Source organism: Engraulis encrasicolus, chromosome 5 (assembly GCF_034702125.1).
Source record: "Engraulis encrasicolus isolate BLACKSEA-1 chromosome 5, IST_EnEncr_1.0, whole genome shotgun sequence".
Lineage (NCBI taxonomy): Eukaryota > Metazoa > Chordata > Actinopteri > Clupeiformes > Engraulidae > Engraulis > Engraulis encrasicolus.
The window spans coordinates 47,385,038-47,402,471 of NC_085861.1; the positions used below are offsets into that span (position 1 = coordinate 47,385,038).

General features: G+C 42.0%; 1 protein-coding gene across 1 annotated transcript in view; it reads left to right on the forward strand.

The window, feature by feature from the left end:
* The first annotated feature begins 1,189 nt into the window (after positions 1-1,189).
* bckdhb (branched chain keto acid dehydrogenase E1 subunit beta) overlaps positions 1,190-17,434 on the forward strand; it is a 113,948-nt gene continuing 97,703 nt past the window's right edge. Inside the window, exons 1-4 of the mRNA XM_063199600.1 lie at positions 1,190-1,416; positions 5,639-5,716; positions 7,186-7,254; positions 13,075-13,208. Of these exons, the coding sequence (XP_063055670.1) occupies positions 1,221-1,416; positions 5,639-5,716; positions 7,186-7,254; positions 13,075-13,208 (477 nt within the window). The 5' untranslated portion in view covers positions 1,190-1,220. The remainder of the gene's footprint in view (positions 1,417-5,638; positions 5,717-7,185; positions 7,255-13,074; positions 13,209-17,434) is intronic.

Below are 17,434 nucleotides of genomic sequence, written 5' to 3' on the forward strand. Positions count from 1 at the left end.
AAGCTAAAATTGCATTTTGTCATTTATGAATGCATCACACATTTCCATTTTAGCATAATCCAATGAAGGCGGCAGCCCAACTGGCTTCTTCATGTGAACAGTGCGTGGTGAGGTGACAATGAAATGCTCAAAGCACAGTCATCGGGTAGCCTAGTCTGTGCAGCTCAATGGTTCCTCTGGGAAGTAAGTGCCTTCTTCAATTTACGCAGGAATTAGAGGCGCTGCAGGGGTTTGTTTCTTTGCCAGTGATGCAGTGTTGGTGGTCCGGGAGAGGTCATTGCTGATGCATGTATGCACACACCCAAGGATTTTTTTTAACAGGCTTTTACATTGTAATAACGAGTAGGACACACGTACACACACACACACACACACACACACACACACACACACACACACACACACACACACACACACACACACACACACACACACACACACACACACACACACACACACACACACACACACACACACACACACAGAGAGGCCTACTAATTGGTCAACTCTAATTTCACTGCAGGTTTTACTTTTCTATGTTTATGGCCTATTCTTGTTACACCCAGATGAGTGGGAATGTTCACTAGCCTAGAGAGCCAAACCCCTACATAGCGTCAGGGGCGATGCCAGAAATGTTGGGCCCCATGAAAGATTCGAATTTTGGGCCCCCTTAAGGGCCCCTCTCAGTGCTTTGCCCCCCTTAAGGGCTCCATCAGAGCTTGGGCCCTTAGAATCTGTACTACTCCACCCCCCCCCCCCCCCCCCCCCCCCCCCTCCCCCCCTAGCGGCCCCCCTGCATAGCGTACAGCATGTTCACGGCTATTTTTGTGTGGAGAGTAAGTAAATGGATCATGTTGTAACAATCCAACCAGCCTTTGTTATTTCCAGGCCTTAACATTAGGGCCTACACATCATGCAAAATACCCTACATTAAAGCAAGTAAGTTGGTGTTTTCACTGTAAGTTCTTATGCTGGGCTACAATTTGAGTCATTCGGCCTATTCTAGGTTTCACAGAGCTGGTGCAGAGCAGACAACTATGAGAGGAATGAAAATGATGAAGAGTAGAACCAAGTGTTAAGCTTCACACCAAAGCTCAGCTGATCAAGTTGTGTGTGAGGAGCACACTTCAACGCCACCCACCTTTTCAACCAATCGGAGCCGTGTTTTCCAGTTAGATATTACGACGTCATTTTCCACTTCCTGGTTGGATGCTGTAACAATGGCGGCGGCTGCACGGTTTCTGCTCAGGAGTGCAAGCTCAAAGGGGGCTATTTCTAATGTACACGGTGGCGTGCCCAGTTGCTTGGGTATTACTTTGGCGAAGCTTTCTCCAAGCGTTTCGCCCACTTCCAAAACCCACAGGAGGCATGTCTCCCATTTCACCTTTCAGCCTGACCCGGTGACCACTGACTATGGTACGTTTTTTTTCTGTATGCCCTTGTTATTTTACTTTGCATGGTAGCCACCTGTTCTGTATTGCAAACGGAAAGTGCGTTCCATGTTTTCGTGGTATCGCTGATTTCGACAAACCTGTCATAAATGACCTCTTGTCTGCTGATGCACTGTCAACATCACAGATGAGAGATTGCCATGCTAGCTAGCAACTTGCAGCAAGTTTACTTTTGGGCAAAGGGTGAATGTTTTGTTTAGGCTTAGTTGTATTTTTCATTTTCAAACAAACGTATGGCTTTGTGGTGCCGTTTCAAATGAAGTGTAGTGTGTGTTGGCATATTTTGACAGGAGAAAGGCGCAAACTGTGCGCCTGGGTGCAATATTTACATGGTTCCATTCACACGCGGTCGTCCTTGCGCCTTTCCCTGCCACTAGGGGCAATCACAGCGGGGGTCTGAATAGCAACGTTTGTGGGTTTTAACTGATCACAAAGTCTCATAACATTACACATTGTCTTAAAATTGAGCTTGGAATCGGGGCAAGGATTTGATATGTGCTCGAAGGTTGTTTAGGCCTTCTCATGTTAGGCACTGCAATGCTTAGACTACACGGGAACAGTCAGCGTAACAGATGACCCATGCATGCGCTGCGCATCAGACAGTACAAACGACACTACTGTGTTATCATGGCAAGGGGTTAGAATGCTGGAATATGAAACTGTGCTCATGTAATGTGTGGCACAACGAGAGAAGAGTTGCTTTGACAAAGCAGATGACGATGGTGATGATGATGATGATGATATGCCCAGATGCATGCATTGATAAATCTTACTTTTTCTGGCACCTATATAACCTGCAGTGTTTGCATGATGGGAAACGCTCTCCACGGTTGGATCAAGTTATTCCCCCAAAGCTGGATATTAATCATTTTTAGTTATTTTAGCTGATGCACACCTGCTTGCTGGCTGCAGTGTAGAACTCATTAAGGGTTAAGAACAAGAGAATAGAAAAAGTATGAGACTTAGTCACATGGGGGAGCACTTTTGTGGACGGCTCTTCCATATAACTTGACCGGCCACAAAAACACCTGGCTTTTACTCTAGACTACTGTATGGCGTGCGCGCACAACCACACCAGCTGATGGTTTTGTAATGGCAACCTGTCATGTCTTCAAACATGGCCTGTGCCTACATCCAAAGGAGGTTGAGGCGGCCTGCATGTGAGCCACAGTTCCATATTGTGCCTATCATGAACAGGAAGCAACCGTGGCGTAATGGGACAGCTGTAGCGGCCTAATGGTTAGGGAGGCAGACTTCGGATCAGAAGGTTGCAGGTTCAAATCCGACCCATACCTCTCCCTACCCCTCCATCCATGGCTGTGCCCTTGAGCAAGGCACCCAACCCCACATTTCTCCAGGGACTGTACCAGAGTGGTTGACATGACGCCTTGTTTTTTCATAACATTGCTTAAAAACCTACAAAACTGTTATTTTTCCTCTTAAAAACAAATGTCAATACAGAAGATGTGGTACATTATGTTTCATATTAGTCTTTAACCAACAGCATTTTGAATAATGTATGAAGCATTTGGCATGATCGCATAAATATCAACTTTATATTAAGATATGTAAATGTGAAAAAAACTCAAGACAGTAATATGAACTTCAAGTTCCATTTCATAACACAAATTGCGACCTGTATGTCAATGTTTGTGAACGGGCAGCTGCAAGGCCAGCTACAAGGGTCATAAAGACAGGCTCCTAACCAGTCAGTACCTCAGTTATTGGAGAGTGGTGTGGAAGTTTAAGGTGACTATTCACCTCTTAATATGTCTACATATTGCAATGTTTCTGTCACGCAATGCTTAGGTTCATTTTATGGTGTCCTGTGGTGTGACAGCTCTTATAGAAGGAAAAAAAAGATTGTTATAAATGAAAACACATATTAAGATTGAACACAATATCATTATCTAGTTAGCATGAGCTCAGAGGTCAGTCACGTACAAAAGGATTAAAATGGCCACAATGCAGTGAATTTCCTGTGGTGTGACTTCATGTCCTGCGGTGTGACGTGCGTATGCAATGTATTACTCAATCCTTACTTGTTTTTTCATGTATCGTGCAAGGATATAAGGATACCAGGAGATTTATTTGTCACATTCACACAATTATTACAAGTAATACAGTGAAACCATGCAGTGAAATCACAGTTGTCTGCCTGTACAATGCATAGGCGTGTGTGGGTGGGGGTGGGGATGGGGGTGCGGGTGGGTAGTAGTGTGTGTGTGGGGTGGGGATTAAAGGAACAATGGTACAAAGGGCTTGGGGGATATGTTTGTGCAGAATATTAATGATTTTATTGTATCTTACAGAAATGTCACACCAAGGATGTCATACCGCAGGGCACATTTTCCCAAAAATGCTTTAAGAGCTTTATTTTTTTCATTTTTTCTCCGTTTTTTTCAGGAATTGGAAAAAGTCTTTTTTTTTTTGCGTTACGCCCTTAAACGTCAACCACCCACCAATACCCAGCAAAATAACATTAAGTAGCTATGGATAAAAGTGTCAACTAAGTGTAATGTAAAAGAATACAGAACAGACACATCTGACACAGATTTGCAGATTTGATCCCTAAATGCACTTCACTTACTGTAGGTGGATGCTCCATCCAGGTCTCCTAAAGACCACTGGCCCTGCCACCACTTCCTCCTCTCACCTGCTTGATGAGGATCCAGAGGAAGAGATTGATGCATAGGTTTTTTTTTCCCTAAACAATACTTGTTTTGTAGCCTGGTCCTGACCATCCCATAATACTACCATTTCATTTCGTATTCATGGTCTGGAGGTTGTTTGATCTGACGCTATTGCAGGAAGCAGGATGCAAATTTTCGGAAAAATCAGGATTTAACTTATAAGTTGTTAAACAAACATGTCTGACGTCCATCTATGGCGATGTAGGACCGTTTAATAGACACGCCTGACAGAACATCCTACCGTAGGATAAAATTACAATGTGGGACCGTTTGTCAGAACACCGGCGCAAATCCTACCGGTCAACATTGCTCCACAGAAAACAGGTACCAGACGTAGTGCGGAGCCAAGTCTCTTGGCGGAAGTACGTAGGATGGTGAGCGAGGCTAATAAAGTTGCCCCTTTGGAACTTGAATCCGGACATTCCGGGTTACCAAACTGGGACTCTGCCTCTGACATAGGACCATAGGCAAGACCATTTGAACACACCCACAACCCTAGTGATGGTCACCTCATCACATCCCAAAAGAAAGGATTTGGATTGAAAAAAAAAATGGATTTGTGATCCACCCTCCAAAACAACAGATGAATTTCAAACACTGAAAGAAAAAAAGTTGTCTTCATTTGCTGGAACTGTGGAGGTTGTCCATTAACACCATTCACATATTAACAGCAATGTTGCAATATCAGTCTGTTCTGTTTTAGAATTACTACAGTTCCAGGAAATTGGTATGAAATGCTATTGTTTGTCTCAGGTCTGTTGGTTTCGTGCTCTCAGGCCCTGTGAAGTGTCCAAAGAAGGAAAATGTAGAATTTGTGCATTAGCTGTAGGGGTGCCACAATAACAGATACAATTGTGGTGGATAACTGCACCGTACTCTGTGGCAGTAGCACTGTGAGGCTTTCTAGCATGTCTTACGAGTCTGTTGCCTCAAAAACAGTGATATTTTTGCTCACAGTGGCTTTGAGATTAAATTGTTTTACTGTGACACCCCTAATTACCAGTGCTGATCACTGATGCCTACAGCTTTGTGTAGCAAACCTATGAATTGTGTTCATGTGTATGGCATAATGTAACCTTATTGGTGTGTATCTGCATTGCTTGTATTGTTCTTTCAAGAGTTGATTGTGTTGCTAATGGCAAATATTTCTGCTGAAATGCTGTCATTATGGAACGTAAAAAAGACCACACGAGCTTTTTCACTAAGGAGTGCTTCACGCCAAATAGTGTCTGTGTGGACATGAACATGCATACACTTTTTAAGTAAAGGCAATAGGCTAGACTGCTGCCTCTTTTTTTTTACTCCATCTGATATCTTTTATTGAACGCTCATCTACTGTAAAGACAACTACTACTTTCTGAGTTGGAGCGCTCCTATGGTTGTAACTTGCCTGATTATTTATCAAAATCTATATGGCTGTAACAACTACGAAAAAACGAAAACCCGAAGTGACTTGACTTAATTCTTAATAACTTTTTCTTAATGTCCTTGCAGGGCCCACTGTGAAGATGAACCTGTTCCAGTCGATAACCAGTGCCTTGGACAACACACTTGCCGCAGATCCGACAGCAGGTGAGACTCAGTTTGGGGTTCACCCGGCTGTCTCGGACACCTGGACGTTTGGTCTTTTCGTGCATAAGAATGAAATTGTCAAAATGTTCTGTCTGCATTTAAAGGATTACACCGTGCTCACAATTAAAAGTGGCCAAACACAAACAAAAACTGTGAAAAATAAGTATGAACACTTCAATCCTTAAATCAAAGTGTTCTGTCCAAAGACTCTAAAGCACTCTGTTCTACAATTTTTTGCTTCTGCCTGTGTCTGACCCGTAGCCACAGGTAAAAAGGTAAGCTTTCCTGTCATGGTTCTTTCCTCTCTGCCTGCAGAACCATGCCAGGAAAGCTTACCTTTTTTCAGCAGTAAAACCATCAGCTGAACCCAAGTCTACAAAATGCCTGTGGAAATGGGTAATGCACTTAATAAAGAGCTGGGCCAAATGAAGTGCAGCCACACCAGCGGGGCAGAAGGCTAATGTTATTCTCAGGGCAATGTCTGGAATGCTCTGATATCAAAACCAGTTTTTCCATGTCTGGATGCCGCTCTCGGACATACTAATAGCCTTCTCAATTGCAAAAATAAAGTCTGTTCAGCACATTGAGATCCACATGCACAGAATCCCTCGTAGATGTTTGTTCACCTGCTTTCCCCCCTTTCTTTATACTTCCTCCATCAACAATAAATGTTTCCTCATTTGAGGTTTGAGGTCATCCGAGGACAAGAGGAGCTGTGTTAACATATTTTATCTGCCCACTTGGAGCCAGAGATGTGAATCAATGTCAACATTCCACCATATTGACATGGTAGACAACGTGGAGGAGGCGCCTTTGAAAAGATACAGAAATTGTATACATACTTGTAACATTGTAGTTGTCTCTTGCTTTAGAACGTAGTGAGGTGAAGCGTTCTTTAACTTCAATGTTTTGGAATTATTCGTACTTTATTTACACTTTTTTACGTGGGGTGATGGTGGGGGGGGCTTTCAGCTAGCACAGGTTCTACATAACTGGTATGTCATTGTGATGACACTCTAACTTCGTGAATAGGAGCAAAGCACCAAGTTGGCACTAAATCACACCCTTATGGGGAAATGCATCCCAAATTACACCGAAGATGTACACATAGTATACACAAGTTTGCATGAGTAATACACATGTAACTAGAGTGACCACAAGTTTACACACTATATATTACTTTCTTTGTTACCATCAGGTTCTGTACCAAAGATGTTAAATAGTAGTGTGGATGTTATTTTATCTGTGCAAATGACTCTGACCACTTATGTATGTATGCCCACACTAGACTGTATTGTCTGCTCGGTATACTGTATGTTTTGTTGCTGTGTCCTTCATTTTATAAGAGATGCCACAGAAAAAATGCCATGGTGAAGGCCAGACTCCCAATGGTATTGTAGTAAGGTTCTTGACTGTTTTTCAAAGAAATGGAATCTAATTTGTCCTGTATTTCTTCTGTTTCCCTACAGTAATCTTTGGGGAAGACGTTGCCTTTGGTGGAGTATTCCGCTGTACAGTTGGCCTTCGAGACAAGTATGGTGAGTAGCTTTCAGTGAAGTGCCTTGAGCAGGCAAAGAGGTCGTACTGCCCAGAAAAATGATTTAACAATAAGGAAGTGCTAACTGAAGTACTGTTTGTTCCATGGCTTGATTTTGGCAGCTGCCAGTGTGGGGCACCAGTTTGCATCTTGTGGTGCCCCTTCACTGGTCAAAAATGGTTGGTGCCCCTGGGCACTGTGCTGCTGGGTGTTATCAGTGTTTCCCATACATTAAGGAAACTATGGCGCACCGCCATAGTTTAAAATTGGCCGCCATAGTTTCGAAAATGTAAAAAAAAAAAATATATATATATATATATATATATTTTTTTTTTTAAACGATTTCCGTTTTCTATTAAACGATTTGAAAAACGATTTCCGTCTCATTTTCCTCCTGGAGTAAATACATCCTATAGAGAAAACCATGAGTGCTTGAAAGACAGAGGGATCAAAAGCCTAGTCAAGTTGTTGTGGTTAACTTGGGTTTGGGAGCAATAAAAAACCTTTAGAGAAGGGACAATTGGGATGAGTTTACTGACACTCCCCAGGCTTTGTTTTACAGTTGTATGATAATGAGTTGGGCAACAGGCCTTCATTGACACAGCAGAGGAGACATCGGGCTGCATATAGAAATTAATGTGTAACGAATGTGTATAGACATAAATGTGTAATATGTTGTTCAGACCTTTTGAAAATTTGAAAGGAATTTTGAAAAACTGGCCCTGTGACCAGCACCCCTCATGTAGAATGTGTAAGCCTATGTGTGTTGGGGAAAAGGTATAGCCTACTCTCTTAGACCATTTTTGTCTGTGCGTTAACAATTTCACAGTGCTCCTACAAACCCCAACTCCGATGAAGTTGGGACGTTTGGTAAACAGTGAATAAAATCAAAATGCTATCATTTTCAAAACATTCAATCTATTCATTAGATGGAGAATAGTGAAAAGACAACATATTAAGTGTTAAAACCGAGAAAAAATATTGTTTTGGGGGACATATGTACTCATTTCTAATTTGATAAATCCAACACGTCTCAAAAGAGTTGGGACGGGGAAACAGTGAAATTTAGTAAACATCCAAATAAGATAAAAAAACAAAGAAGAACATTTCAAAATGAATTGTACTGACGGACAATATAGGTGTCCAGGTATAAGATCATCACAGAGAGGCTGAGTCACTCAGAATTAAAGATGCAAAGGGAATAATTACCATAGTTATAACATACATTTTTGAATTCCCTTTGATTTACCACGATTGAGTATATATAAGACATATTTTTGTTAATAAAATCATTGTATAGGTTCATGACATCATGAAATATATATTGGCTGTAGTCTCACTCTAGCACTCCAGGAATTAGAGCTATTGAAAATTGACCATATTAAGAATGCTTAATGCATGAAAATGATACAGGGGTGTAACATTCTCCTAAGCACCTGAGCTCACTTGAAATATACCCAGAAGACATGGGAAACTGTCCTTTGCTTACAGAAGTCAGCAGAAGTTGTAGAAGTCCATTCTTTTTGACAATAATAGAGCATTGCACATCCTGTGCTACAGTGAAAATGGACCATCCAACTTGTGTTAGTGCTAGCTTCAAAAGTCAGCCTCCATGATGGCATGCGGGTGCAGTAGTGCATTGGTTAAGATGTTGTCACTCATCTGTAGAGTTAAATACAGTGCTGAATGGTATACCGGTAAATAGGTTTTAAACAGCAAGAAAAGCCACTCATGCATTATATTTTGAAGGGAGATCTTCGATTACTGCCACATAGTAAGGTCAAATTGCATTCTCTACTATGTTTTAACAGTTTGGCTCCATCATAAGGACCAGCAGGTGATAAAATGGTGGGTTTTTGGTCAAGACCTGTCACACTGTAAGCACTACAGAAAGGAAAACATTGCAAAACATGACAAGGAATACACCCACCATTTAAGCTGGTGAAATCATGTCCAAGATAGGAATTAACACTGTTTTTATATAAAATCATCTCATCGGTTAATGTATTTAACTGTTAAGTGTTGTCTTTTGTTTTGTTTTTAGTCTTCCTCGACATTTGCTGCCATTTATTGTCCCCGTCCCAACTCTTTTGAGACGTGCTGGATTTATCAAATTAGAAATGAGTACATATGTCCCCCAAAACAATATTTTTTCTCAGTTTTAACACTTAATATGTTGTCTTTTCACTATTCTCCATCTAATGAATAGATTGAATGTTTTGAAAATGATAGCATTTTGATTTTATTCACTGTTTACCAAACGTCCCAACTTCATCGGAGTTGGGGTTTGTAAATTCTTATCTGTGCTCCTATTTCTTTTTTTTTACGCCGCGTGAACCCCCCCATTGCCCCGTGTGAATCCCCCCCCCAAACAACAAAATCCCGCTGGCCCCATAGTTTCCAAAAATTCTGTGGGAAACACTGGTGTTATGGATAATCCGGCCCTGCCATGCCATACTACTTTATTTATGATGTACTGCAAATAACACACTTAATCTGCACAAGGCACTTCGGTTGCCAGTACCTCAAGCCTGTAGGACCGTATACAGGTTTGAGTCTTTCTTTCCTCTTTCCAAGAGCACATAGCCCCATTATGTCTGTAAGCAAGTGATCTCTTTCAGCCTTGTTGGCACATGTTTATCAACATTATGTATAGTTTAACAGGAACATCTGTGGAGTAGCGTCAGATGGGATGGAAGAGAAATCTTGGGCTTGGTCATAGAATATGTCATTGTTGGACTGTCGTCTTGCAATGATTTAGTCAACCACTAGATGGCAGTACATGTCTGTTTTAAAAACATTAGTGAATCTCTCCTCGTCATATAGAATATTATGTGTCTTGTGTGGTTGACGTATCACTCTCTACTGTAGCAAATGAGTTTCAGTTATTTTGTCTTTATTAGTGGTAAGCCACTGGACGTTTAGACTGCTGACATGGCTGTAGGGATTTAAATATGAAACGAATAAACTTACCATTTAACAGTAATGACCATAATAATATTCGTCAAAGTAATCTTTGAAAGATGAGATGCCTTGAACTAGCACATTTTTTTTCATTTTATTGTAGTTTTGGGCAGCTTTTTGGTTAGTTTTAGATTTCCATGGATTCATTACTTTACCACAGTTGTGGCAATGTCATTCAAACCCCACATCGCATGACACGACATCCTTGCTACTCTCCTCCAAAATCAGTGCGCTGGATAATGAAGTGCTCGTCAGAGCCGTCATTGGTCCACAGTGTTCCCTCTCTCACGACAACGACTAAAAAAACCCAAAGATCTTCCGGTCTTACCGCTACCTCCCGCACTGTGGCACTGGCACTGGTGGTGATGTGGCATAGTGTGTGTATGCCCACCCACCCCCTCCCAACACAGACACATGTACACGCACACAGACACACACTCTCACACGGTCATACACAGAGCTATTAGCCTTCATTGACGTCAGGATGTTGACCTTTTGGATCATTATATTCCGTGTCATCATCTTTGACGGTGGGGAGTGCGTGTGTGTGTGTGTGTGTGTGTGTTTTGCAAACCTTTTCTCTGAAGATGAAGAGAAAGTTTACTCCTCAGAAGAGCATTAAGTTCAGGATAAAAGTGTTGTGACCGATTAAGGAGGTAGTCATAACAGGGTAGGCTAGCTGTTGCATGCCCCCCCCATTGTCTGTCATTTGCTTACATTTTCTGTCACTCTCTCTCAGGCGCGCACACACACAAAAACTGTTTTAAAATGGTCCCTCTAATGCGGTGGTTCTCAACCTTTTTTGAACAAATGCCCCCTTGGCCTCATCACAAGCCTCCCAACGCCCCCTTGACATCATAATAAGCCTGACAATGACTCCCTTAGTATTAATAAATGAAGCGAAGGACAGCACTCTTCAGATTTCTTCTTTGTTTATAAATATACAAATAAACAAAGAAGAAATCTGAAGAGTGCTGTCCTTCGCTTCATTTATTCATTCAAGTTTTTTGTGGGATTCAGCACCCAGTTTGAGAATTGTTAAGTAGCCTATTTAGGCGATAGTGTGAGCGCGTCTTCTCCACTTTTTGAAGTCCCCTAGTATTAAAAAATGAAATGGACTAATGCCCCGCAATGGCAACCAAACACAGCTGTGTCCTTCTCATCGCCCCCTAGAGCTCCCCAACGCCCCTTGGGGGGCTGTGCCGCCCCCGTTAAGAAACACTACTCTATTGGCTCATGATTACTTGCATTCTCCCCCGCCATTTTGACTGAATGCATCCTTGAAGGCACGCTTGAGTGGAAAGCAGATATCTGGACAGGGACGTCCTGTCCTGCATGGTCAGTGGTCAGCATAGAGCTCATAAAAACGGCATGCATGCGTAAATGTCATGCGTTGGCACTCAAGGTGCCGGTCTGATTTTGCTCAAAGTGGGAAATGATGGCTAGCTCTCTAGTGTAGGTCGCAGTGTCGGAACACATCAGAACATTCCGTCCAGACGTTGGGTTTCCCCTGACCAGCTGGCTAGCTATTACCGAAAAGCCAATGGAACAAGCCATAAAAACATTAATATCAATTACTTGGCACTTTGTTCAATTATTGGCTACGTTTGAATTGCTCCCTCACTGCCTCTCTCTCAGTGGTGTTTTTTAGATTTGTTTTTTATTTGCTCATGTGGAAGGTTATTAGGAAATTCACATTTAATCTCCTCATCTGACTGATTGACACTCGTGTGTCCTGGCCTATTAAGAGTGAGGCCTCCATTTTCTAGATGCGGTGTTGGTGTTCGACGTCTACTCTATTTTTTGCCCTTTCATTTTCCCTTGACTTTAGGCCACGCCACAGGCAAGGGGCTCTTTTCTCCTCTCAGAGCCCAGCCATGAGCGCATTGAGCTGGGTTATATCTGTCTGCAATGGCTTTCCACAAGAGGTGGTCGGCACTCCGATTTCTTGCAAACAAAAAAGATCCATTAACAGATTCATTGGGATTGAAACATTGTCTTGTTTATTTAAAAGTCAAAAAATGGAGCACATCCTCACAGTGCGATCACGATGAGGTAATCATCACTTGTGAAATGCTCACTTAACTACTAGTTCAGTACTTGTAGGGGGGGGGGGATGGGGGGGATTGTCCCCCGTTCTGGTTTTGATACCTCCACTTTTCTAACAGGAGTTTAATATTTGCGGTATTTAACTCCATTGATAATGCTTAAAATCTGAAACTCATACCCCCTTCTGGGTCTTCAACAAATCGCACCTTGCTTGTGACTATATTCACATTCATTCATATTTGTCTACAAAGCACTTTGAGTCAACTATGTAGTTGGGATGTTGCGCTATACAAATAAATTTGGACTGATTTGATACTACTGCATGTACATTTGTTTAACCTCTTTCATCTTCACATCGCCATGGATTTCCCTCAGTTTGCCACAGTCAAGTGTCAATACTATAGATATTCATTAGGACAGCAGAGGAGAGGGTAATGGGAGAATAAGAATGATTCTCTTCAGTGTTTGTGTGCCAAGTTGCACGGACAGGTCTAGTCAAGTGCACTTTATTGTCAAAAATCTATGTAACAGGGTTGGCACAGAAGTTTGAAATTGCGTTTGACCCGTCTCCAATGTGTAGTTAAACTAAAAACATATTAAAAACATATAAATAAGACATTGACGGCAATCTCTCTCACTCTCTCTCTCTCTCTCACACACACACACACACACACACACACACACACACACACACACACACACACACACACACACACACACACACACACACACACACACACACACACACACACAAAGACTAACATACTCATACATGAATTTACTCTGCCTTTATCTCTCTCTTGTCCAGGTAAAGACCGTGTGTTCAACACTCCCCTGTGTGAACAAGGCATTGTGGGATTTGGCATCGGTGCCGCCGTGGCAGGAGCCACAGCCATCGCAGAGATCCAGTTCGCCGATTACATTTACCCGGCATTCGATCAGGTGAGCTGGCTTCAGTCTCGTGATTGGTGTCCGTAACCACAGAGCACTATCCACACAGGATTTCAATATACTGCTACTTTTACGTTTTAATTTTTGTAAATATATTTAGGGGCTTTGTGCCTTAAATGATTGGAAAGTAGAGATTATGACGGGAAGTGAGTGTGGGGAGAGAGATTGGGAATAATCAGCAAATGACCTGGGCCGGAATCCGGCCGGTCGCCAGTGTAGTAACCCAGTGCTCTACCGTTTGGCCATGGCAGAGGCTACTTTATTTTTTATGAGTACATGACTATATGATTGTGCCCAGATCTGCATAATTCCACGTTGGGTGCAAGAAAAGAAAGTTCAGGTTTGATGCATAATTGATTAAAGCACCTTCGACCATTTTCTATTAATCGGAATACAGTGGATCATTTACAAAAGTAGTAGAATTCTAATCTACTCTGAATTTGTGAAATTGCTTCAAAGTGAATGGCTTGGTGGCCTCTCCAGTGGGCTAATGGTGTAAAGACTTTAGCCCTTTTATGAAAATGCACGGCGTATGAATCATTATTTTGCACATCGGAAGCTGGTTGATGAGGTCCACAGGGATGCTGTTCTTTTTAACCCACGCAACACGACCCAGGGGAGTGAGTCAGACAGTAGAGCAGAGATCAGCAGCCTTGCTGAGTCCTGCCACTGTGAGGCCTGTTCACTTGTCCTAATAATCCTTGTCCTAATAGATAATAAGTATTTTTAATCAGTATTTTGTTCCCTCTTCAGATTCATATACATATACACTACCGTTCAAAAGTTTGGGGTCACCTTCATTTTTCCAGTTATTTGTTTGCAACTCAAGTCGCAAACATCTTTTAAATAGCTTGAAATGGAATAATGGAAAGTACTGAACAGCCACAGGTGAAAAAAGGATTGATTACCCATAAAATTGGTTAAACTGGACAGAAGAGTGAAATCTAACCAAGCTTTTTCACCCATTTATTACATAGAAATACGTGTTCTAGTCCATTTTTTTGGTTTATCAGAGAATGCATGGAACTATTGGAAAGCTCAGTGTCTGCCCTTTCCAATGGTAGGTGTATGACATTTGTTGAGTTGCCACCTCGTCCACAAATTCAAGTAGCTGCATGATTTTCTAGCCATCAGAATGAACCTACTTATGAATGCACGATCCATTGTCTCAGCGATGGTTTAGTGTGCAAGCCAGTGCCATACATCGTTGGAAAGTGTAGATTCCCCTCTTTCAAATGATGTGTATATCATCCGGCATTGTATGGATTGACAAGAGCAGACATCAACTTTTGCATGCATGGGGCTCATAGAGCTCATGGGCAATTCTGGACCTCATCTCATCCCAGGAATGAATCTGTAGAACCGCAACTGGCTATTATTAATGCCAAAGGAGTCTACACTTTGATTAGTACACCAGACTAGACACTCCCTTAGTTAAGGTACACTTTGATTAGTCAAAACTTAGTGATACCTTTTGGTCTATTCTAAGCATTGTCTAGGCCTATAAAAGTAAATCCATTCAACAGTTACTTTTCCAATATCAAATTGCTTACGGCATGAGTGGAGGAACGTGTGCGTGTGCGTGTGCGTGTGCGCGTGCGCGTCCTCTCCGTCTCCTCTCCTTCATCTCTTCTCCTCCCCTCTCTTCTGTGCATTGTCCAGTGGTATTTGGCCCACTGTGTGTGAAGTTTTAAGTGATGCTGTCTGGGGGATATGAGGTTTTTGTAGTGTGTGGTTGTGTGTGAGTGTTTGGTAGTGCATGTTGAAAGTCTGGTATGTGTGTGACGAGATTTGAAGGCATGCTGTGGTTGTGAGGTGTGGGCCTATACTGTATGTGAGGTTTGGGTGATGGTGTGTGAGACAATAGGCTAGTTTTTGGCTGTACTGTCTGTTCTGTATGTGGTCCAGTGTAGGTCTGGTATGTGAGAGGCATGTGAGATGCGATTCACTGCTTTCAGAGGAAATGGAATAAAAAAATAATGAAATGCAGGTAGTAAAATAATTACTAAATAATTGTAGAATAGACTGTGAATTATATTGAGTATATTGTTTATCTGTTTGAGGACATAGTTTAATAAAATAATTAAAAGCAACATAATTAACGCATGAGATAACAATAAAAAGGCTAGTTGACCTTCCATTTGGCTAGTAAGAAAAAAGTCTACTAGCCAAATTGGCTGGTGGTGGAAAAAGTTAATTTAGAGCCGTGTGTGTGCGTGTGTGCGTGTGTGCGTGCGTGCGTGCGTGCGTGCGTGCGTGCGTGCGTGCGTGCGTGCGTGCGTGCGTGCGCGCGCGCGCGCGCAAGCCGTCTGGAGCAGGGAGACCCCTCACCGCTGTGTCAAACAGCCTCATTACTATCTCCATGTGACCATCATCGTAAAGATAATGTTTCTGATATTTTTAATAAGGTCCCACCTTTAAAGTTTTTGAACTTTTTAGAATGTATTGATGTTAAGAAGCGTATTTAATCTCTTAATGTATATGGTTGTTGGTTTTGTAAATGTGAAGTGATGTTTTTTTCTATCTGTATTGGTCATGATATAGCCATAGCTGCTGAAATGGCAATACATGTAAACAATCAATCAATCGATCTAATCATCATCATCGTGGCATGATCGTGACCAGTCAGAGAAGTTAAGTTGAGGGAGTTAGCGAGTTCACTGAATGATTGGAGTTCGTGCTTGTGTCTTTGCTGCTTTGTGCTGATCTAATGTCTGCCCTCAGTGCACTCTCTTTTATTAAGACGCATGAGCTTCAGACTTTCATCACCCACACAAACACACTCACTTAGTGCTTACAGCCACATATAGCGTGTACTCGCACACGCATTCAAACCACATATGCTTGAGTGCACACACAAGACAAGCACAGACACACACACACACAACGCTCACCAAATACGCACAGACTCTCCGTCCTGCCGAGTTCTAATCCCACCACTACGAGTATGTTATAACCTCAGAGTATGTCATTTTAGTTGGCTATTAAATGTATGCTGCCCATTCACAAATGTCACCCTTTCATAGGTATTTACACACTAATGAACTTAAATGTACTCCTCTGAACAAGTGCAGTACATTTGACAGCTAAAGATGTTTGGAAATTTGTTTTGGTAAATTTTCAAGTGAAGACTTAAAAATTATGGTTGTGGTAAATAGTCACGTTAAAGATGGCATTTGTGAAGGGGCAGCATAAATTCTTGAAATAAATGTCTAGCATGATTACATACATACCGGTACGCTAGCTTTTAATAAGGACCAATAACGGCAGCAGTACACTCAGCCCAGCCTGTCCAGGTGCCTCCTGCAGGTCAGCTTCATCAGCCTTCAGAGGAGGACAACACTGGAGGTGGGTGGAGGAAGGATGAGGACAAAGAGGATGTGTCGTTTTCCCTCTAAGCTCAGCCCTTCAAGTGAACCCACTGAACTCAGCCCAGCTGCAGTACTTGGGCACCAGCCCTCTAGTATCGCAGCCTTAGCATCTCTTTTTATAGCCTACTCTGATTGATTCATTGGCTTTTTTTTTTACAACCCAGTTTTACAAAACAAAGTGACAGTCAGCTACCTACACATGAAATTGTTGACACTGTTAGGAAATGGTCATATTAAAACCAAATTAAAAGAAAGCGGAGAATGAAGAGACCAGTAAAGGATTCATCAGCTGACATTCCTTTCACCCAAAAAATTGCATCAGAATGCGTCCTACATGATGGTTTTTCAAAGAAAATTATATATAATTGCCTGACAACTGATTTCACTCAAATGTTTTCAGTTTCAAGTTGCATAAGCCAAGCGTCTGGTGTCAATGCCTGGGGTTGTCAGTGCCTGAAACAAAACCAATACTTTTATAAGGTGAAATTAGAGTGATGTCAGGTGGATGTGTGTCTTTGCTCTTGTAGCTAATTTTAGTGTTCCTCTGCAGGTTAGCTGCTTCAGCCGTGATGCAGTAGGCTCTGTCAGACTATCTATCCTCTTTCTGATGTTGAAATGGGGCTCTAATCACCAGGGAATGTAACGTTATTTTTGGCTGTGACCGAGGGAGAAAAAAAATCTTCCCTTGCTTGCTCGGCGAATGACATGTCCAATAAATAGTAGGTCATTATTTGGACCTTTTATGGTTTAATTGAGCAGCTATCAGTAAATGGGGTGTTTTTCTTTTCTCTCTCCCTCAAAATGTTGGTTTTTTTTGGCCAAAAGAGCTCAATCAAGTTGTAACAA